General features: G+C 38.8%; 1 protein-coding gene across 5 annotated transcripts in view; it reads right to left on the bottom strand.

Moving 5' to 3' along the window:
• VPS13B (vacuolar protein sorting 13 homolog B) overlaps nt 1-24,377 on the bottom strand; it is a 353,019-nt gene that overhangs the window by 85,646 nt on the left and 242,996 nt on the right. For all 5 annotated transcript variants that reach the window (XM_081919663.1, XM_081919665.1, XM_081919662.1 and 2 more), the window contains exons 34-36: nt 19,305-20,007; nt 12,218-12,355; nt 6,583-6,987 (exon numbers count right to left, since the gene is read on the bottom strand). In XM_081919663.1, the coding sequence (XP_081775789.1) occupies nt 6,583-6,987; nt 12,218-12,355; nt 19,305-20,007 (1,246 nt within the window). The remainder of the gene's footprint in view (nt 1-6,582; nt 6,988-12,217; nt 12,356-19,304; nt 20,008-24,377) is intronic.

Below are 24,377 nucleotides of genomic sequence, written 5' to 3' on the forward strand. Positions count from 1 at the left end.
TTAGAAATAATAATACTAATGCATTATAAGCTGGAGCCAAACAATACACACATCTCTCTGATGTAGATACCCCTTGTTCTCATTGAAAAGTTAAATAATAATTGTAAACAGAATATACATTTTTAAAAGCTTGGTATAGAACTCAAGACCCAACTCCATTTAATAACTCCAATCTGTATTTAATATCTGTATGAGGTCTCCAGGGGAGATCTCAAGGAGATTTGGGGTAAGGTGTTACCAGCATACTGATGATTCCAACTCTTTTGCTCAGTAACATCTGGATCAGAAGAGGCTGAGCAGGTGCTAAACTGCTGCCTGGATGCAGTCGTGGGCTGAATCTAGACAAGGCAAATATCCTATGGATGGGTAGTTAGTTCCCAGGTCCAGGAATGGATTGTGCACCAGCTCTGAATGGTGTTGCATTTCCTCTATAGGTGCATAGTCTGAGGACACTCCTATAGCCAGTTATTGCTGTCTCTAGGGACTCAGGTGACCTCAGTGGTTCAGAGTGCACAACACCAACTATGTCTGTTCCTGGGCAGGGACTGTCTTGCCATGGTGGCCCATGTATTGGGAGCATTATGATTAGATTACTTTAATGTGCTGTCTGTGGAGCTTCACTTGCACCTAGCTTGGAAGTTACAGCCTGTGCAAAATGCTCGGGTGCATAGCGGGGCAACTTCTAACATTTTGTTTTTTGTTTTGTGCGTTGCTCATTTTGCAATATACAGTTGTGTTGTTTTTAATCTTATTTTCATCTAGCTTTTAGGAATGTTATTGTTTTTATGTAAACCACTTTTTTTTATTATTACATTAAGCATTATAAACATTTCACACATAAATATGAAACGTGATTAGCTCCAAGCGGAAGAACAGACTACCCAACCACAAGGCATGCGTCACCAATGTTTAAACATGTGGAATTCTGCTAGCTCGAGTTTCTGCACACAGAAGACTCAAGCATGTTCTGCGGGTGGAATTTCTCTACATGGATCGAGGCGTTGTTGTCATTTTTAAAAGGAAACCACATTTTTCAGAATTATGAAAGTACAAAGTAGGAGAAAAACCTAGCTATTAAAATTCCTGATTAAAAGGTCCTAATTAGTAATATCTGGGGGAAAATATTTTAATGCAAGGTTATCAGTTAATCAAAACTCTTTTAAAGTCATTAGTCGAGGTCATAAGCTCTTGTTTTTGCCTCCACGAAGGAGGAAACATGCCTACAACACATTCCCAAGCGAGGGTTTTAAAAATGGTTCTCGGCACATAAGATTCTTCTTACATTACAAACCAACTTCCATCTCTTACACAAAGACTCATCTGGAAAAGAGGCCTTTTACACTGTTTATAAAATACTGTCAAATAAAATTTGTAAAAAAACATATTTCACTAAAAATAGCTTGCGTAAGTAAGGGATTAGAGTAGTTTCTGCTGCTATAATTGTTCCTTTGTAGTTTTTTCCATGATGTTTTCTGAACAGCGCCTTTTGACTATGTTTATTAAAGTCAGCACATCAAAAAGGATCAAAGCCAATGCTAGTGAGAACTAAAATAAAAAACCAAGTGTGTTGTGTTGTCTCATGGGAGAATTATGCAGATTCAAGTAAACAAGTGCAAATTGTTGAGGTTTTAATGAACATTTTCTACAATTATTGAATCTGAAGTCATTCCTTATTATAACATCTGTACAGCAGATGGCCATTCTGTATAAAAGGCAAGCAATGCTATTTTGTCTGTTTTAACAGTCCATCTGAGATGACTACTTTTTGTCATTGTACGCCATTTGCTTCAGCAAATAATTCGTAAAATGCAGCTGCTGCAGATGGTCACCATAGTTATGCGATTGTAAAAACCCGAAACACAGTGAAGTATTTGTGTATTAGTTTCATATGCCAACATCAGCTCTATTCAGCTCAAAAGGTATATCCATAAAACTTGAAAAATAAAAAGGGGCCGACTGACATATTTTTAATATTATACTCTCTCTTTTTTTAGATGTAGCTACTGCAATTTTATGTTCAGGCAAACTACGCTTACCTGTGGAACTATATATTTCCACAGTAAAACTTTAATAAAAATATATATTCTATGGCAGTCCTATCTGAATTTTTTATCAGCTAATGTATAACTGAATGAAAATCAATGCATTTATCCTATTGTTCCTATGAGTATTTTCTATTTTTAAAATTACACGAAATACCAGAGATTAAAACACATGAAATATGCTTTGCTACTGATTAAAAACAAGAAAGTATTCATTTCATTAATTATTACAGCCAGATCAAGAAACTGCTGGGAGGTTTTTGGGTTTATTTGTTTGTTTTTTGATCAACTTGAAATTCATTATTACTACAGTAAGAGAAATATGAAATCACTTTGCCTTTGCGTCTTCACAATCTGGTTAGTGATGTTCTTCCCCTTCAATGATTAATTTTCATTTTAATTAGGTCTGACACTGCTATGACTTTATTACGCGTTCTTACTGAATTAAAAACATTCTTGAAATTTGCATGCGGTTTGCTTTTAAATTCACAGTCTTGCTCTCCTCCCTCATACCATGTATGTGTATGAGCATAGCTGACTGCAGAAGAATGTGCTAATTCTCACTGAAATGTTCAACCTGCATTTGGGCTGTGCCACTTCAGACTGCAGGTGTGCGGTCACTCCCATGATGGGTTCCTCCCACCGGGACCCTTCCCCATTTGCAAAAAAATACCTAGCATGTCAGGGAGAAGGGCAGATTATAATGCTTCTCCCTTGCATATCAGAAAAATATGTGGAAGAGATTTATAGAATGGAGGAATATGCCATCAGCAATGGGAATCAATGGTTTGTGAAGTCCCACTACAGCCACAGGAGTGAGGGCTACTGTCAGGTGTGGAAGTGGTTGCTCGCGAGTAACCAGGCAGGACTCCGACCTGTCTTTTACAGGTTTTATTGGTGCAAACTATTTACAGTGCAGAACCCCAAAGTTCATGTCCGTCTTAGTCACTTGCAGCTTCCGGGAGCTGCCCCCAACATAAGAACTTAAGACACCTCAAATTTCCGCCTCCCCTCCTTACGTTTCACCCCTCTGCGCAAGCTGGGCGACGGAAATGGCATGTCTGTTTCCTGGCCAGCCGGGCTAGGTGAGGCACCTGGGCTCTCAGTCGCATCTTCGAGGCCTCCCCTCGCCAGGCTATCCCCTTCCCCCTCTGCTCCACTGGAGGTGTGGCTTCCCTCACCGCTGGACAAGGAGCTGCTCCTCAGCAGCATCAGAGGCTCTCTGTATTCCCCTGCCTCCCTCCCCTGTTCCGATGGCAGTCCCCTGACAGCTACCAATCCTTTTCCCCACACTCCCTCACATTTCTCTTCCAGACAGGGGCAGAAGGCAGCTGCTACTTGCCATTGATCTTCTTTTGCCTGCCCAAAGAAATGAAATGGTGAGTGGCAACATCTGTTAGGAGCAGCCACCACAACTCATGAGGAAAGGGCCACTGAGCAAGTGGTAATGGTAGCTAGGAAAAGAAGCCGCCTCGTGCTCCTCTGTCTGATTCTCTGGGCCACGCCTGTTGCTCTTGGTCACCACTGCCACCCGCCAACTTGGGTGAGTGGGCACGTGAGTGAGGGTGACTGTCAAGCTGCAGTCAAGCACAAGTCTTGCAGATGAGAATGTGCCTTCAAGACCCGGAACCAGGTCTGGGTACAACCCACCCACCCACTAAGATTATGTTGCTGAAACAGATGGATGAAGTTCAAGAATCAGTGATACCTACTGCTCAGCCTGCCAAATTGGTCTTTACAGCCTCATATAGAACAGGAAGGACCCTAGGCTTGGAGATATAGGGACTTCTTACCAGATGAGCAATAATGCAAGAGAAGCTGAGGGAAAAGCGTTTGAAAAGGACAATCAGAACTGACAAGATGGGCTCATAAGTACGTAAATATGTTAAGAATGCTGTGTATTCTTTCCTGCCGGTGGTCTTTCATGCTACAATTGAGACACAACTGCAAAAGGGTGGGAATGCCTTAGCTGGTCTTGTCTGTACAGCAGTTTATTAATGGATAAAAATTATTTTGGCCTCTAGCACTTCCACAGTCTTTCATGTTCTATGAACCTTAAATTTTTCATTTTTAACTTTTAAAACAATAAAAAGTGCTAAGATTTATTGGCCCGAGAAGGAAGATTCCTGATGAAAAAGCTATAAATCACCTCGCTTGGCCTGGAACTTATATTTCTCAGCTACAAATCGCTATCTTTATCTCTTAAGCTACTTATGCCAACTCACTAAAACCTGGCCAATATCCAGTGAGGAAAATGTACAATTCAAATGACTTTTATTATGAGATTCCCCAACATAGCATTAAAAAATAGCACTAAATTCAAACGCTTAGTGATAAACCACTTATGATTCATGCTTTTTAGTTAAGCTTTGTGTTCTTCCAATAATTAATGGAATTGGTGGAGAAAATTTGGAACTTGATTTCATAATTTCATCATGGATTCCGTCGTCCCCCCCACTTCAAACCAAAGGATGGTTAAATTATCATTTTTTTAAAAAGTAAATCTATGGCATATTGATTTAGTATATGCTAAGTAGTATTTCATCCCCAGTTCAGTACGCTTCCAATATTTCAATAAAACACCAAATGTTCTACAGTTGTTCGAACTTAACAGCTATGGTTTATTATTATGGGAATGACCCTTGATGAGACTCTATCTCATGTGACCCACCCCCCTTCTTTGAGCATTTTTGGCAAAGGAACTGGAAGTTGCTTCTTCTTTTGACTAACTGCAGTTCGTTGTCTTGTTGGAATAAAGACAAACTGCAATTTGTCTTATCTGTGTTTTATATAAACAAGTCAACACCAAACCTTTGCTTACACAGCCAGCTTGCCTTAATAAACTATGGTTAAGATCAACCATAGTTTGTCCTGGTTTGGACAAAATGACAAGCTGCTGTTAGTCAAAACTGGAAGCCAAAGCTCTCTGATCTTCTCTTTGTGGCTGTGCCACAATAGGAGAAGTGGCAGCGGAGTGTATGAGCTCAAGGTTTGTATAGAGTTGTTCCCATAATGGCAATCATAGTCCATTGTTTTATCGAACAAACGGGACAGATGTCTCAAATTCTGTTGGGTGATATTCACATGCCACTCACTAGGCTCCAGGAAAACCAGGTCACAGGAAAAAGGGAAAGACCACAGAATTGTGCACACTTCTCAAAGCACTCCACACTCACTCTTGTATATTTGACATCAGCGAACCAGATCAGAATTAAACCTAGTACACTCATAAGCCCAATTCATGTGTAATCGTGTAACGCTAGAATGAAGGAAGTGAGGCCTTCCAGATAAAAACTATCATCAAATCTGATGATTGGCAGTACTGACTGTTGAGAGATGGAGTCTAACAACCTCTGGAGGGTCACAAATTCCCCAGCCCTCATGGCTTAACACTGTGAGAACATCCTGCAGTGAGCCTCAGACATACATGTTCATCTCTTCATTCTTCTCTTTATGCATCAAGGGGAGCAATTGAAAGCTTCCACGTTTAGTTTTGAATTAACCACAGTTTACCATTATATCTGAATCTGGGGGAACACATGTTTATTTTAGCTGTGGTTAGTCTGAATAATTCAGGCTCTGAAACTACAGCTAGAGGATTTGAACTAGTTGGTTTAAATAACCACAGGTAGAATAGATTATGTTTTCATGTGTCTGGGCATCACAAGAAACTGATTTATTCAACACTGAAATTCTCCTATTGTTCTTGAAATGCTAAACCATGGTTTCACATTTTGTCTGAACTGATCCAGAAACTCACTTAAATTATCTGGTTAATTTTTGCACTGGGTTGGTACTAACAACTAATGCCAAACCTAGGAAGAAAGGTGGTGGTGGTAACAATTAATATGTGCAAGAGGGGAGTCACAAGATCACATGGACCAATCTTCCGAGTTCTAAACCTTGGTTTATCTGAACTGGGCCTATGATGGCGAATTGTACTGATCCTCTGAGCACATAGTAGATACCACAACGTTTCTTAGAACACAGTCATGGGTGTCATTCATACACATATAATGCAGGAGCATATTCAGTAAATCATCTGGTACTTTTATATGCTATTGCATCTTATGGAGCCAATGCTTTACTCAAGTTGTTAACTTGCAAATTAATCAATATAAACAAATTGTATTCTAGTTCAGAGTCCAAAGCATATTATAAGTGTTGCATTATTTTTGTTTCAAGCACATATATTATTTTAACTTAAATTATTTTAGCAGTTTCCTCAGTTTAACTAAACCATACACATATTCTGACATGCAAATTCACACATATTCTGACATGCAAATTCAATAATAAGCAGAATTAAAGTTCTGTTTTCAGGGATCAAATCTAAGCAAAATTACATAAACCACAGGTGAGCCATGGAATAAAATTGTTTCTAGAGATCTCTTGCATTTAAGTACTGGAAATGGGAGCAACAGACAGGCATGTCAATCCACTGGTACTACCAGTGCCTTGTGTCTAATTCAAGTTGTTTCTATTTCAGTGTTCTCATGATACCATTGTGATAAACAAGTAGGACTTAAAATGTTCTTACCTTTGCTCTTCGAGCTAGCTTTGACACTCAAATTTCCACTGAGATTTGATAAAGATGTTAATAGGCAGGGTTTCCTAGGATCTGGACGAGTTTCCATAGAAATGACAATCTGAGTGGTGTGGATAGAAACCTTCTGACAAAAGGAAATGCCCATCCATAAGTTTTCTTGGGATGCCTTTTGTCCTCCATCACCATGGTCTTCAGAGTCAGAAATCTGGCTTTTGTAACACTGGGATGTTAATGTGTCATCCTTCTTTGGAAGGCTATCAGCTGCTGAAGCATTTTCCTCCTGAGTCTCATCATCACTTTTGCTTCTGATCTTTTTCAGAAATTGTTTTATTTGATCCAACTTGACAAAGCTCAAATTTGCTTTCAGAGGCTTTGATATATCCACATTTATCTCCGCTGTGGGACAGACAGGAAAGTAGGGGTGGAGAGAGAAATTTGTCTTAACCATTTCCCCCCCTATAAAAATTATGCATCCTCAAACAATTACTTAATTTACTGTAAAATGAAAGTTCAATCAAACTGCTTTTCAAAGAAGGTAATAACCTGGCTTCCTACTTCCAAGTTAATTAATTAGTGGACTTAACTTTGTCATGTTTATTAATTTCAATGGACCTACTCTGAGTAAAACATAGTTGAATACATCCCAAATTATTCAGCAATCTGTTCTTGGCTAATTGCATTTATAATTTCATAAATATTCAAAGTGCAGCCGTTGCAGCAAATGTTTTAACAAAACACATGAGAAGAACATTGTTTTACAGATTGGGGGTGAGTGGGGGTGGAATTATTTGGAAAAGGGTTGGGAATCCTTAAAGTAAAACTATGCAAAGGAAAAATTGTGGTTATGCTGCTTCTCCTTCAGTCCTGCTGCAGTCCTGCTACCCAGAGGTAAGTCATGGTTTGGCTTTGCATTACAGTGGTACCTCAGGTTAAGTACTTAATTCGTTCTGGAGGTCCGTTCTTAACCTGAAACTGTTCTTAATCTGAAGCACCACTTTAGCTAGTGGGGCGTCCTGCTGCTGCTGCACCGCTGGAACACGATTTCTGTTCTTATCCTGAAGCAAAGTTCTTAACCTGAAGCACTATTTCTGGATTAGTGGAGTCTGTAACCTGAAGCATATGTAACCTGAGGTACCACTGTACATCTAAACCTGAGTTCATGGTTTGTTTCACTTTAGACCAAGTGTGGAGAAGCTTTGGCCCTCCAGATGGTGATGAACAACAACTCTTGTCATTCCTGGCCATTGGACATGCTTGCTGGGGCTGACTGGAGTTGTAGTTCAGCTACATTTGCAGAGCCAAGGGTTCGCCACACCTGCTTCAAACAACCCATGAGCTTTAGCCAAAGTTGGTTCTTGATGTATGGCTTGTGGTCAGAGAGAGGAACCATGAACCTGAGCTCAGCTGTAATGCTAAACCAAACTATGCCTTAGTCCCAGGTAACATGGCAACAACAGGACCAGAGAAGCATCACAGCACAAGTTTTTCCTAGGACTATCCACACACTCCCATAGTCACACTTAGCCATGGTTTAGTTTAACTTTATGTGTGAACTGGACCACAGTCTGGACCAAAGGTTTCCTTTCTGGAAGTTCATGTTACTAAACTGCCAAACAGCTTTTTAAGCTTTCCTGAGGGACTGCTGAAAGTCTTCAGTGTGCTCATGCTCCTTACTGGATTGTAGACATTGTTCTCATTTAACTATTGAATTCAAAATCTCAGTTCTTCACAATGTTTTTGCCAAATTGGAACTGGAACATGCATACTTGGAAGTTTATCTGATGCCAACTGAACTTGCTTCTAATGTAGTGCCTGTAAGGAGGTCGTTCTAGTTGTTCACCTGATGCTATCTGAGAGGTATGTTCCTTAACAATATCTTTAAAAGTGTGTAATGTGAAAAGCTTGCCTCTTTTCTCCTTTTCTTCTTGATCCAAATGCTAAAGCTAACAACCTTGCCCAGCCTTTGCTATTGCTTGTACATGATGCCGGAATAATGATACAATGAACAAACAACCTATCCTATACTTTTATTTCATTTCTTTTCTTGGCCATTATTCTTCTCCAAGCCCTGAATCTCCACTTTAATTGTCCAGCTCTTGATGCTCCCATTCATTAAAATAATTTCTCTGTTCATTTTAGTTCAGCTTCCTCCATCGTTGAAGTCATATGTCAGTATTTCTCAAATATTTCTCAAATTCAGTATTTCTCAAATTTGGGTCCCCAGCTATTGTTGGACTACAGCTCCCACCATCCCTGACCACTGTCCTGCTAGCTAGGAATGATGGGAGTTGTAGTCCAACAACAGCTGGGGACCCAAGTTTGAGAAACACTGCACTAAGCCAAACCATTGCTTAGCATGATGCAGGAGACTGAGATCTTTTTGCACTGTGCTGCACTGAGTTAATCCATAGTTTCACTTAAGAGTCCCCCAGACCAGGGTTTAGCTCTCCCAGACCAACCTCAAGCCATAAACTGTAGGACAAACCTTGGTTGCAGCATGTGCTTAATCTGGAGAGCTCTAAACCACAAGCCTTGGCTTTGATGACATGCTAAGCCAAGCAGTGCCTACATTCATCATGGTGCAGCAGCAAAATTACCATGAGAGACTGAAGCAGCCTCTAACTCCTCTTCAGGAAGCTGTACACTCTTGTGTTCATTTATTTATTGAATATAATTTATATACCACTTTACACCAAAGGTTCATTATTGGCCATGATTTAGTTTAGCATATCCAGGTCACTGTGAAATCTATCAGAATGGCAGAGGAGGAAGGGAAAAGAAGAGGACAGAAACTCGTTCTTTTTGCTTCCCACTGTTGCTATTTTCACTATCTCCCTTAGCAACAATTAATCTATCCAAAATTAAGACATATAGTGAAAACCTAAAAGCTCAAGGGCTTTTGGGGTGTGAAGAGAGATACTTGATGAAAACAAAAGCAAGACTATGAAGATTGTGATATCTCATATGGATGGAGAAGGTACTATTTCTTGCTGTTTGAAGCATTTCCTAGAACTATGCTTTGCAACAACTAAAACCATACCTGTGTTAATGAATATTTACTATCTGGCACAGTTTTCTTCATTCTATTAAGAAATGGAGCTATCCAATTACGTCACTATTTCAAAAACCTATTTGTAACAAAGCAATGAAAAAAACCCCTACTGGAGTGTTCGAGTGTTTTTGCAAATGACCCTAAGTTAATTAGAAAAGTCTGCACCCCGGTCAGTTCCCCTTCTCACATGTCAGCTCTCATTAAATCAAAAAATTCTCATTTCAAAGTTAACCAACACCATGGTTAACAAAACTGTTAAACTGGGATCAAGTGGGCACATTCCTAGGTTTATATATGATGTCATGCTAAGCAGCCCACAGCTGAACTCGCAAAAATATGAATGATTTTTCAATATAGTAAGTATCTGATCTAATGCTAATTCTCTCTCTATAGGCTAACTGTGCTGGGAACAGGTGGCCCTGCTTTCAATTATGGAGGGCTAACATGCCAGTGTGAGGCCTGGATTAGTTCACCTTCTCACAGGGAATTTGCCTCGGTTGGGAATGGATTTATTATGGCTTCACACATGGAATGGAGCTCATGTCAACTGAGGGCAGTGACACATCATACGATTCAAATTAACCTGCTGTGGACTGTTCCGCAGGGCTGAGGCTGTGTATTAAAATGACGACATTTTAAAACAGCTTGAAAGAAACCAGGATTGTCGAAGTGCAATGGTTCCAATTTGTTCCAACTAATCTATCACCTGCTGGAGATATTATTGTAGTGGGTTTCTGGTAGCTGCTATTTTCCAGGTTTCTCCAAACCACTGACCTTGCTAATGGGTACAATTGTTGCCTTTGGAGGTAAAGGGGGAGGGAACCCTACAAAGTGCTTTTTTATGTATGGCGAGAGGCATGTTATTCATCACAACATGCGACCAACAGAAGTAGGGGGAGGGGAAAACCTAGACAAACAAACCACTTGCAGCCTCTTTGCTGAAAGATAAAACAGAGTCTACCATATTCCTTAATTTGACAGGATAAAATGTTGTACATAAAAATAACTCATACAGCTAAAATTTGATGAACTTTATAATTTCATACATACAGGTCTTTCCAAGAAAACAACAAAGGCGAGCATTTTGGCAGAAGAAAGCTTGCATTTTTCTTAGACTTGGAATTAGTGACTATTAGGTATATTAAACTTTATGAATTGCTGAGTTTTTGTAATATATTTTCACAAAGACTGGGATAAAGTATGTTGGGAAGCCAAAACATTCCCAAATTTGATGTTCTCATCTTTGAAAAATATTAAATTATCCATCAGAAAGAACAGTGAGGTAATAAAACAATATGATAATCTCCATCATGGCCAGTAACAATTAGCTGACCAACAAGGGCTTAATATAACTTTGCATCTTTTCAAATGCAGTTCACCACTATTAGTCTCCAAATAGAGAACAAGATGGTGCATGTTAAAATAGAACTTTAAAAGCTACCAGCTCATGTACAAAAAAACAACTCTTGTGGATGTGCTAAATTTAAGGATGTTTGTTTAAAAATAAACCACAGTTTGGTGACTGAGGTCTCCTTCTCTCTCTCTCATACATTAACCTAGCAGCATGCAAGTCCCTTCTCAGTGTGTGCAAATGTACTTAGTATAGGTGTGGAGAGAGAGGGGGAGGGGGAAGGAGACCTCAGGGAAGTTCTCTCGCTCATTACAAACAGGTAATGTAAATTTAAGGAGGCAAATCTTTCACAGACACATTTGCATTTATTAGTATAAAATGTCACATAAAGTGAGTTACATAAAAACATAAAAAATGTCACATAAAGTGAGTTACATAAAAACTGAAATCTTGAATAAATTTCTCCTAAGTATTTTACAAATGAATGGAAAGAGCTGGTTTAAAAAACACAGTATAGCTTGACATTTATTCACTATATAAATTTTGAGATAATTGGAATTTATTTTGCTAGCATTTGTAAGAGTTGAAATAAAAGTGCTGAAAAACAAATTTAGTTTAGTTGTCCCTACAGTAATCAATAATAAATGTATACACCTTAGAATATTTATGGTTGTGATATAATTTTAAGGAATTATTTAACATAAACCATCAGCCCACATATTTATAGAATGGCACACAACTTAAATACCAGCATCTGTAGCGATGTATTTACTCTCTTTATCGACTATTTATATGGTCATGTTGCCCTATGTGTGGAGTGCCACCTAGATTATTTTGTTTAGATCATTTGAAACTTGCTCCATGCATGTGGGTTTTCAAACAGCCCAGATCAACTCCTGGCTGAGGGTTCCATACCTGTTTACTGTGAATTACTACTGATACTATTTTGTCAAAAACTACACTAAGGGCTTATCTAGACTTCCTTTTGCAATCTGCTTTCCGAGCACAGGTGTGTGATTTCCATGTCCATGTCTGAGTGGGGCTTTTTTTCTCTCCTCCTGCTGCTTTCTCTGGGAAAACTCGCTGTTTACTGCAGAATTGGAACGAACAGCAATCCTTGGGAAAACTGATGGACAAAAAGCCCACAATCGGACACGAAACTGGGAAGCATGGACTTGGTTACCCAGTGAACACTACCGGTTAAAAGAAAGAGGGAGACTTACCTGGTCCATTGAGGAAGTCTTTAATCTGCAATGAGATGAGAGGAGGTGGGATGCCGCTTTTAGCATCGATTTCCCCTGCCACTGTCTGTAACCATGTCTTGCAATAGTCCAGAGTTTCTGGGAGAGTTTTTCCAGGGTCTACCACAGTGAGAAGAGTCTGGTTATGACATGTTGCTAATACACGACAGCCAACAATGTAATAAAGTAGTGAAGGGAAGTAATGCACATTCATAGCTTTTAAATATCTATGGCTGGTTCATATACCATCTAGTTTATATAGATAAAGTCCTGGTTCATGTGACACAGTAAGGAAAATTGCAGGTTGATGGGAGAGTGAGAAGTGGTGGCCTTCTGGAAAGGAACTCACGGCTGCTTTTCTCCTCCCTGGTCCTTTCTGCTCCTGTGCAAACCCAAGTGTCCAAACCAGGCTTGTGATTATGGTATCTACTCACTAACCACAAACTGTAGCCAAGAACAAACCTTTACAACAGCTCATGGTTAGGGAGGAGAGAACTAAACCAGAAGTATGGGGTCTGTCTAGGAGCCCATGCATTCAGCCGGCCCTGGCAAACCATGGTTTGGCTTACTTTGTCTTGCAAACCGGGCCACAGTGTACACATATATCTCATATAAATACTATAATATGATAATTATAGAAATGGCTGCAAATCATCAGATACTACCATCAAATGTTTAAAGGTGCCACGTATAAACAGTTAAGTTCAGTGCAACTAATAGGTGCCTATTAAACATGCATTCAAAATAGGTCTGTGATCTAATTTCTAACTCTATTAGCAATGCATTGAGAATTTTGTAGCATTCTTTTCAAACGATAAGCACAAAAGTAAAAGCAAGCAAATAAGAAAAGGAATAAACTATAAACAAGCCTTAGAGATCAGAAAACCACATGTTTGGAAATGCAGTAGAGTGGTTCTACTTATGGGTTATTTGATACAGTTTGCAGTTTCACTGACATTGCAATCCCCTTTTACTACTAGGCTTTTGAAGTTAACTTCAGTAGCTTTTCCTCTTGGCCCTCTTTAATGAAACCCCTTTGCTCAATCCTTAATATTCCCAATTGTGACTAAAAGTTCACATTTGGTACTTTTCAGTTCTCTGTCTTTCTTCATGTCCTGGACAATGTATATGAGAAATCAGCACTGCGTAAAACTTTTAAAATCTATGGCAACCCACAGTCTTTGTTATAATATTTCTATTGGGTGTTTTGTTTTCTGTTCTTAAGTAGCTGCAGTGCTTGAGCATTAAAAAGAACCGCTTTAAGAATTTTAGCCACAAAATTGTTTCATTCTGGCTTAATCCCACACTGCATTACCACCACGACCCTTAATCCTCTTTTGTTCTATAGTGATGCTTGCAGAGAATACTGCTCCCTGATAGTTAGATAATTTAAATATGTTACCAATAGCTTTATTCACAAGTAGGATGTGGTGCTTTCTTTTCAAGTACGGTAGTTTCATACCTTTGCTTATAGTCAACATATGGCAGTGTGGTGTGGACATATAAAAGTCTGTTTTGGAATGCATTTCTTGACTTAATCACAGGATTGCTATATAACCTGGCAGATATTGAACTTGTGTAATTTCAAATAACATACTGAAACCAAGTAATTGTGACTTTAGTTCTACATGGGAAGTCAAAGGTTAAACTAAAAGTTAGCACATTCCTCTGCCAGTTTTTCAATATCATTATTTGATCAATATTCAGGTCTTGATTTTACAACACTGTGCAAGCTTGCACTATATGTTTTACAATAAGCTCTCCCTTTTCTTTCACTTAAAATTACTGCCTGCTCCACTGGTAATTACAAAAGAATACAATACTGGATAGCTTAAAGGCATTTTCTGCATAGAATGCCCTTCAGCACCAAGATTGGGTGTTTTGTATTGTATAATTGTTCATTTTATTTATTTCCAATATTCGTATACAATTTTCATCAGAATAGATCACAAAGCAAAGAAAAAGCAAAAATGCATATGTAAAACAGCACTGTATTGAAAACTTTAAAATCCAGAAATAATATATAAAACATCCAACTACTTTTGCCTTTTTAAAGGTGTCAAAGAGATTATAATTGTTCATCGGATACTATAGATTCTCATGCACTAAAATTAAATTTGTCATACTGCAATCCAATTATGCTAGGTTACTTTATATGCGTCCTTAAATTCAAATTCTCATTCTTTCTATAAAACCAAGTATATCTGTTTAACTGACAAATTAAAAAATAACAACTCATTAATATTCACCTGAGAGTTCTTAAATAACTCAAACTGAAACTGTTGATTTTTCAACAAATGTATGTTTCCTAACAGTACATTCATATTGTTCTTAACCTTTAAAACATCTGAATTGCTCCATGTAAAATGGAGTGCTTGCTGTGGAGCAGCACAATTCTTCTTAGGGCATCTTTCTTTTAGGCAGTACTGCCTTAAAATAGGGCTGCCATACGCCCAGATTTTCCCGGACACTATTGGGATTTCAAAGGCAGAATTGATTTCCTGGGGGAATTTCCGAAAGGTGGCGCTTTGTCCTGGATCAATCAAAAAATTGTGTTTTTGTAAAAAAGAACAACACACACACACACACACACACACACCCCACACAACCCTAGAGAATGCACCAGATGTAAGATTAATTAAATGAGGGTATCCATTAGACCTGTCAATCCCTATCAAAATTTTTGAGATTGCTAAAATGGATACTTAACGAACTATGTCTGAAGGAGAAATTGCATACGTTCACTGATTCTGTCTGAGAAACATATTCCATTTATTTTCTAATGGAATATGCTTCACAATTTTGTAAATTTAGATAAAGAAAAAGATTACTGGGAGGGCACATAATCTGAATAACCTGATGATTTGTATTATATAAAAACCATCATCCTAATGAATCATGGGTAAACTAGTGAAAAGCACGATTAAAACTAGAATTACAGAACATGTCGATGTGCTGTGATTTCAGCACAGGGAAGTCTTGCCTCACCAGCCACTTAGAATTGTTGTATCAAAAAATTCAAAATGTAATATAGAGGAGGAATGGCATCTTAATGGTACAAGCTCATGTTCTGCATACAGAAGATCCCAGGTTCAATCCCTGGCACACCTAAGTTAACAGGATCATGTAGAAGGTTTCAGAAAGTTCACTGCTGGGAGAGATCTACTGCCAGTCAGAGTAGACAAAACTGGGGCAGATGGGAGAAGTCCAACCCGATATAAGGCAGCTTTCTATGCAGCTGGTGCAGTCTATAAATAAGTAGGTACTGTATTCTATACTTCCAACTTTCAAAAAGCTTTGACAAAAGTCATTCAGATTCTTAAGGGGGGGAAATATAGGCAGGAAGGCATGCTGATGTATTATTAGCATGACAGAATTAAGAAGCAGAGATTAGGAATAAATTGACAGTGGAGAAAAGTAGCGTTTCCTATCATATTAGCAGAGAGAAAGAAATAGTAACTTCCTCCTCCAGTGTCCCAACCTATCACACCAGATCAGGAACAGGCTGCAATGGCTTCTTTATAGAACATCTGTGGTGTATGTATTATCACACTTCCATATGAGGAGCTTCCTTGCTGTCTTCAGCTTCAGGGCAGCTCTGCCCACAAGCTAGAGATACACACACACACACACACACACACACACACACTAATTTTCTTATTTCAGAACCCTACATTTTCTTTGGAAGATACCACTTTCCCCCACAAAGTACTAACAGATGATCCATCAGACCCGAGCTGCAGGAATTGGCTTGAATATTAATGCTACTAACTGAATTAAATAGTTTAAACAATGTCATGCACAGTTCCCAATGACATATTTTCTGGTAATAAAGAATACATGCCAAATATCCCTGAGATGTGTGTGGCAAATCTAATTTTTAATTTTTTTTTAAACCGCCAAATGATGACGCTGACACGATAGGATGACCACATTCCTCATGAGTGATGGAATAGTGAGTTTTGACCACAAATCCTGACAATTATGAGACAATTAAAACTTCTTGGAGCCACATTGCTGCTTTGTTTGGTCAAAGTAAAGTCACATTTATTTTTCTTAGTAGTCTGTGCTTTAAGGGTTGAAGTTTTGAAAATAAAGCCAATGAAATACTGCTAAATAAGCCACCACAACAACGGCTTTGATGCAATACTGGTTACTTGATAAAATACCTTAATTTAAATCTGGTTGTTTGTTTATAGGTTTAAATAGTTAAGAGGCACCACAGACACGGGCACAAAGAGGAGAGAGATGGCAATGGGCAGATGGACTAGATACAAAGCTGACACCATTCAAGCAAGTGGCCAAACAGTAGCACGGTAAGTAAGTGTCTGTGTCTGGTTGCTAGAATTACCAGTACCCCTCTTTACAGTGGAACTCAGAATTCAGAAACTTTCGTGAACAGAAAGTATTCCAAAATGGAATACAGAGGTACCTCGGGTTAAGTACTTAATTCGTTCCGGAGGTCCGTACTTAACCTGAAACTGTTCTTAACCTGAAGCACCACTTTAGCTAACGGGGCCTCCTGCTGCCGCTGGAGCCCAATTTCTGTTCTTATCCTAAAGCAAAGTTCTTATGCTGAAGCACTATTCCTAGGTTAGAAGAGTGTGTAACCTGAAGCGTATATAACCCGAGGTACCACTGTAGTTCATGGCTGAAGCAGTCAATTCATTCATTAATCTACATTCTAGATGCCAGTAAAGTCCTGAAAACAGGGAAAATGACCTACCTGATGACCACACACTAGACCCATCTGAGGAGCACGTGCTATTACATATACTAGTGATGCTGCTTTAAAATACTCCTGTTACATCTCAGAATAGAGAAAGAAAAGTGTGTATGGTCCCCACTGTTGTCATCACCATTTATTCCTTATAAAAGTATTAAAAATATACTTGGTGCTATACACTAATACAGCACACAGGCCCTGCTCACATGTTCAAAATCTAAACTACACAAAAACAGAGGGGATTTTAGAGGCAAGGTGAAAACTTTGCACTTGCTGGGTACATCTAAAGTACCTCTTTGGATCCCGGCCAAGGTATCAGTACAGTTTCTTCAGTATTTTATTCTACAGACAGCTTTAGTACAGATGGCATTTATTCTCACTATGATTTTACTCTCCTTTTTGCTCAAAACATTTAACAAACTTGTTAATATCTTTAGGCAGAAATTTGGAGAATAAAAATGTGGTGTATTACATCTAAATCTAACCATGTATTTCTTTTCTGAAAATGAAATGGATTGCCCAAAGTTTGGCAAGAGGAGAAAGATTGCTGCTGTTAATCTTAAAGCCATCACATGCTGAAGAAGTTAAAGTAAATCTAGGCCAACGATTTCAAATATGAATATCCATATTTTGGAGCGATAGAGAAACAGTATCTCAGATCAAAATTCTTCCATTTGTCAGTTTTGTCAGCGAGAAGATTGGTCTTTTCTTTCCTATTTAATGCTTGTTACTGGCAATGGACTTAAGTAGAAAATCATTCTGTTTCAGGTCATTTCTTTTTCATCCTTTTCTGCAAATGATGCACATACATACCAATATGGTAGTCCTTACTTCTGTACACGATCAGCCACAATAAGCTAGGAAGCTAGCTAGTCCATCTAGCCTAGTATTGTCTATGCTGGCTGACTCTCCAGTGTTTTAGGTTGGGGGTGGAACCTGGGATCTTTTGTTCTTGCCTATTTAAGTGCCACCTAAAAAGGCCCCCAAAGTGGCTCAGAAAGGATGCCACACAAAAACAAAATTCTAATACATTTTGAAAACATTCAAACGCACTCAGGTTTCTGCCAAAAAAGTAAGGGATCTCCCCACCACCACCACCCCTGCCTGATCTCAGAGAGCAGGAGAAAAACCTTAGGTAGCAGCTCCTTCTAAGGGTCCCAGGCAGCAGGGTGGTTGATAGTTCCTGCACGGTCCTTCCCTTCTGTGCAAAGGTCCTCTTAGTTGTGGCCACTTCCCCACAAATGTCTGTGCAGTATTCATATCACCCTTTGAACTCAAACCCCTGACGTTACCAAGTGGACAAATGGCTGACACGACGTTTTCAGGAGTGAAAATGGGGTTGAGATAGCAGCATGGAACAGACCCTTCAAAACAACACTGATATGCAATCATATCTTTTTAAGAATCATTGGGGAACCCCAGCCAAATGTGCATTGCTCAAGTAGAGCCCCCAGGGAAAAACCAGCAGATCCAGATTCCCTTTAATACTTGGATCTGATAAGCCGACTAGAAGGCTTTTCATGGGCCCAAATGTTTTTAAAGCAGCACTTACAAAGGCAGTACTCCTAAGGCAGTGCTGCTTAAAAGAAAGATCTCATAGGAACAACAGTACTACTCCACAGCAAGCACTCCATTTTATATGGAGCAATTTAGATGTTTTAAAGGTTAATAGTGACATAGTTAAAGCTATGGTTTTCCCAGTAGTGATGTATGGAAGTGAGAGATGGACCATAAAGAAGGCTGATTGCCGAAGAATTGATGCTTTTGAATTCTGGTGCTGGAGGAGACTCTTGAGAGTCCCATGGACTGCAAGAAGATCAAACGCATCCATTCTTAAGGAAATCAGCCCTGAGTGCTCACTGGAAGGACAGATCCTGAAGCTGAGGCTCCAATACTTTGGCCACCTGATGAGAAGAAAAGACTCTCTGGAAAAGACCTTGATGTTGGGAAAATTGAGGGCACAAGGAGAAGGGGATGACAGAGGACGAGATGGTTGGACAGTGTTCTTGAAGCTACCAGCATGAGTTTGACCAAACTGCGGGAGGCAGTGGAAGACAGGAGTGCCTGGCGTACTCTGGTCCATGGGGTCACGAAGAGTCGGGCACAACTAAACGACTAAACAACAATGAAATTCATGTACTGGTTTGTGCGAGAAAAGGGGGAAACACTTCAAACTGAAACGTTTAGCTATACAGTACTGCTTTCTTAAGATTTTTTTTAAAAATGTTTCTGAACTTGAGCAGAGGCCAGATTATGTGGTCATGAAGGAAAGCTGTCCATTGTACATCAAGGTAATCTCTGAACAAAAGAATTATTATTCTGCCAGACATTAAATGGTCTTACCTGTGCACTTGTAGTCTGAAGCTACACCTTTAAGGACAGCATCAAACACAGATATTTCCACTCTCTGCTTTCTATGATGACAGCTTAAGATCAAAGAAGGTTGGGATACGACAAGGTGCAAAAATGGTTCTAACTGCAAGTCACTAGTTCCCCTGCGACCAGGCTGTCGAACAATAGTTATGCCCAAGGCTTGCCTAGCGGATGATCTTGTAGAAGCATGAAGACTTTCAAGAGATAGAAGACCTGCTTTTTTCCCAGAAGGCAGTGAACTGTTAGCATTCAATAGGTTGAATGCTGTTACAGATGAAATGCCTGCTCCGCTGGGCTTCTTGAAATCGTGCTCAGCTCTCAAGTTTGCTTCAGGAAGGTTTAATGAAGTTTTGGCTGCTTTCTCTCCATCTTTCTGATCTTCCATCGATTTTGATTTAGGTAAAGTGGCACATGAGTAAGTCATGAAGGATATTCGGCTTGCTGTAATAAAAATATCAAAGGGAATGAAGTTCAGGTTCTTCACGATAGAAGACTGCCGAGAAGGACGGGCAATGCGGTGATGGCTGGTACCACTGTGTTGTTCTATTTGGACTATTCTGATTTTAACACTGTCACTGCCAATGCCACTGTCTTGGGCTCCACTGTAACGTGAAGATGTTTCAGTCATGCCTCCATCAGACGTATCCATTTTTTTCTGTTCCTGTTTGGAAACCTGGGAAGAAAAATAGCATATTAACTTAAAACAGTCATATCCTAAGTATTTCCATTTTACAACATAAAACAATTGCTATATAAACATGAGGTCAAGAGAGAGAGAATTCTATAAAAAAAGAAACTTGCCAAGTTAACTTTTAAAATAGGAATCACTCATGAAAACTCAGCAGGTGTCTGTTCCAGAGAAATGGTGACTCATATTTAATGACATGCTAGTGAAAGATGTGGCAGGAGGAATACATGTTTCCTACGTTCAAACTAATTTGTTTTTCAGACCATTTACGAATTCAAAAGATAGTGTGTCAGCCAATTAAAGATGTTTGAAATGATCAGCTGCCTTTTAAGTAATTAATTATATTTAAATAACAGACCTGGGTGAAGGTATTGAGGGGATGCTCATCAAATTTTCAGAGGACATCAAACTGGGAGGGGTAGTTATTGCCACAGAAGACAGACTCAGGATTCATGATGATCTTAACAGATTGGAAAACTGGGCCCAAACTAATACAATGAATTTCAATAGGGACAATGGTAAGGTTCTACACTTAGGCAGGAAGAACCAGCTGCACAAATATAAGATGGATTGGGGGGGGGCACCTGGCTTGCCAGTAGTATATAGTATTTAAAATTGCTGGCTGGATTACTGATCTGCTGCTGTGACACCATGATTACCCACAAAATTCTTCCTTTAAAAAAAAATATTATTAGAACTTCTATAACTCAATTGTTGCTATAGGCCCCTGTTGTGATGCCAAAATATTTTTTCTGTCATCCCCCAAAGCTTACATATTTGTCAATTATTATCAAAATAAATAAAAATAAAACAATATTTGTTACTGACTGCTTCATAGCCTCCCCGCCCCGCAGCCATGATTCTGTGGAGCCAAAAGACTTTTCTGAGCCCCACCCCTGAGAACTCATTCTTAACAAAATTATCACTGGCTGTTCTGCAGGCACATTTGCAAGGCTATGCAGGGTCCAGTATGGTTTCAAAGTAGATTGGAGGGGGCCACATGTTGAGATTTGGAGTAGATGACCCTCAAGGTTCCTTCCAGCTCCACCATTTTATGATTCTATCCCCACTTATACATTTCTGCCACACCCAGTTTGGCCCCAGGAGGAGAGAGTGGAGCATGAGTCAGTATGGTCCTCAGCCTGAAAAAGTTTAGTCACCCCTGCTGTAGAGAAAATATGACCAGTTCCTTCAGCGAGCCACTTGTTTGCCTTTCACATCTTTAAACCATCTTGGTCGCTAACAGGATGTTGTGTGTTGAAGTCATGACGACAAACAAGTCCTGCTGACTTTGTTCCCACTCAGTGCATTGCTGTGTACCACAAGAACTGTTGAGTGGTTAAGCAAAGAATTGGGACTAATGCCACTGTCTTCCCAATAGGCCTGTTGCTAAAGAAAGGCAATATGGTCCACTTAGAAGATGTTCAGCATAAAATATATAAGAAAAAAATCCCCACTGAAATGTGTCCACATAGTGACTTTTTATGAGTCAAAGGAAACAACTATTTCCTTAGACCTATCAATTTACTGAAGCATAGCTTTGCAAAGAGAAACATTAATACTATAAATTTTTGTTTTCTAGTTACAGATTTTCCAACTTGAATTCAATACCTATTTCTTAAAGTTCTGCACTGATTGCCGTAACCCTGACAAACCCATGATATTTAAATATCCTGGGATGGCTTTTGAAGCAGGCTGGAAAAGTCTTTATATTAAACACAGGCTGATCTGAGTAGGAGTGGTGAGTCCTGTGCTGATATTGCACAGTATACAGCAGGCACTATCAATTAATGACAGAGAAGCATGATTCCCCACCCTGCTTTTTAATGCCCAAATCCCTGGTTCTATCTTGAACAGGCATTTTCTATTAACGCATTGTCACATGGTTTTTGCTTCTAAAAAAAGTATTGTACAAAACAGAACAGCAGCCTTATTTTTCAAAATATTATGCAAAATAGAACATTGGTTTGAGTATGTGTCTCACTAATAAATTAGTAAAAATTGTTTTGAAGCACTGTATACAATTTTTTTATCATGCAAATCCAGAAGTGCAAGCTGTTGCACAAAAAAGTAGAATATATTAAACCAAACCATAAAATCCACCCCCCCAAAAAAACCCAATAAAGCAATATATAAGAAAAGCTTGATAAAGCCATCAATCACTAGTCACAACAGGCCAGTACTGTCTCTAGAAAGCAGCCAGACTTGGAGTTAAACTGGCTTCTGAGGGGAGGGAGTTGCATAGCTAGAAAGTACACCAGCATTATCACCTTTTGATGTTCTGACTTGGCACACAGGCAATGCCTCGAGGAAAGTATATCCAGCAGACCTTAAGGGCTATGGCAAGACACACAGATCTGCTAGGGATGATCTCTGGGAGGATATATATCGTTATATGTCACTTAGCCAGTTACTGAGTTGGGATTTGCAGCTATTAACTTTAAAAGGCAAGCTTGGCAATAAATCTGGGCATCAAATGGAATATCCTTTTATACTGGTGAACAATTCCAAATGCAAGAACTCTAAAAACGTTCCATGCTTTATTATGGAAGAAATGGGCCAATATTTTAAAGATGTCAAAAGCACCAATATCGGCTTCCTGATAGCAAATGTAATGGCAACATTTATCGCTGAGCTGCATTTATATCAGTTCACTTACTCTTTACATAACCCATTTAAAACGAACAATAAAAGTTTTCTTTAATTAGCTACTGGTGTGCATTAACATGATCATGATTAAACCATAAAAACCAACTGTACATTACTCAGGTCCCCTATCACATGTGTTTCAAATTATTTTAGTTGAAAATGTACTTTGAGTCCCTTTTAAAAGTTCGACCTTCTGCTTTCAGAGAATTAAATGCATATTACTGCAGTGGAGAAGATAATGTTTCAGACCTCCAGGCATATATTAAACACACTGGCAGCACATTAGACAAAATGCTTTACTTATTAGATACTTCCTATTCTAAACAGTGTCATCAAAGGCTAAAAACAAAATCCATATAAAAGCTGCACAATGCTTCCACACAGAACCTGTGCCAAAATCCCTGTACTTTCCAACTAATGAGGAAAGGATGTGCACTCTTAACATATGAATGTAAGATTTTCCAAGCATTTACTTTAGGAAACAGCACTATTGATTCCATATGGCTTATGTTAAATGAAACTGTATTGGTAAAATAACCTTTAAGATATCTGGCATGATAACCGTAATTAAACAGTATTCAAAGGAATAAAACAAAGGGGAATTTGGTTTCACAATGGCTAATTAAAATAAAATGAAAAAACACAGCATGTCATCTATCAAGATAAATTGTTATTGTTTTAAAAACTATTTAAAATACTGTTAAAATATACTTTTTAGATAAAATCTAAAAGTACTGGGAAAATATTTGTGGCTTAAAAATGGATAGTTTGGCGAAGAAAAGTAGTATACAACTTGGAATTATTTTTTTTATGTTGATAGAATAGCTTTAAAACTTTGAGCATAACCAGATGGGCCTTAAATCAGAGGGATTCTACAGTTTCGCTGTCTGAATGAATTGCTACGTGAAAAAGTTTTCAATCGCTGAAAAATGTCAAGTTGATAGTTTACTTATTAGATTGCTTCAGTGCATTTTCTCCATCCTTTCACTTCATGGCAGTCTCTATAGAGAAGGTGATGAAAGCTATGCTAGTAGCTAGGGAACTGTGGCAAATTCTTCCTTGTCATGTGTTGAGATAAGTGACTTTACTAGCTTAACCCCTTGAATTCAAAAGCATTTAGGGAAGATAGAGAGATAAGGCTTAACTATAGCTGCTACAGTACAGTGTGTCCACTTCATGGACACACGCTCCTGTTGCTGGGCATCCTCTAGCATCGTTGTAAATATGCTCAGGTGCTTTTTATTACTAAAGCCATGATATGTCATGAATCTTCCTGTTTAAGCAGCCGTATTACCTTAATAGTTGGCAAGGACTGTCAGTCCAATGTATTAATATGAAAACTAAAATCTCCAAGGAAATCAAGGAAATGAAAAGCCAGCCTCAAAATCATTTTATGCCAGACAGAATTTGGGACAATTACAGTGACCCCATTAAGGTTAGACCTGTCTTACTAACAGAAGCTTCCCGTGTTGCAGGTTAAACTCTTCTTCTTTTTTTAATGGAGTGTTTCAAAAGCATTTGTAATATGGCATGGTAATAGTTATTTAAGTTTAAAAATCATAGTAGGCTAACACTAGCCCCATGACACGATTCTAAGATGTTCTTTGGATCGTGGAATATTTTCTGTAAAACCTCATGGTTCAAGCTGTTCAAGTGAGAGGCTTGCAATTACAGCTTGTTAACACTGCAGTGGGTCGCTTCCTTTA

The sequence above is a fragment of the Podarcis melisellensis genome, assembly GCF_964234715.1.
Source record: "Podarcis melisellensis genome assembly, chromosome: 7".
NCBI lineage: Eukaryota > Metazoa > Chordata > Lepidosauria > Squamata > Lacertidae > Podarcis > Podarcis melisellensis.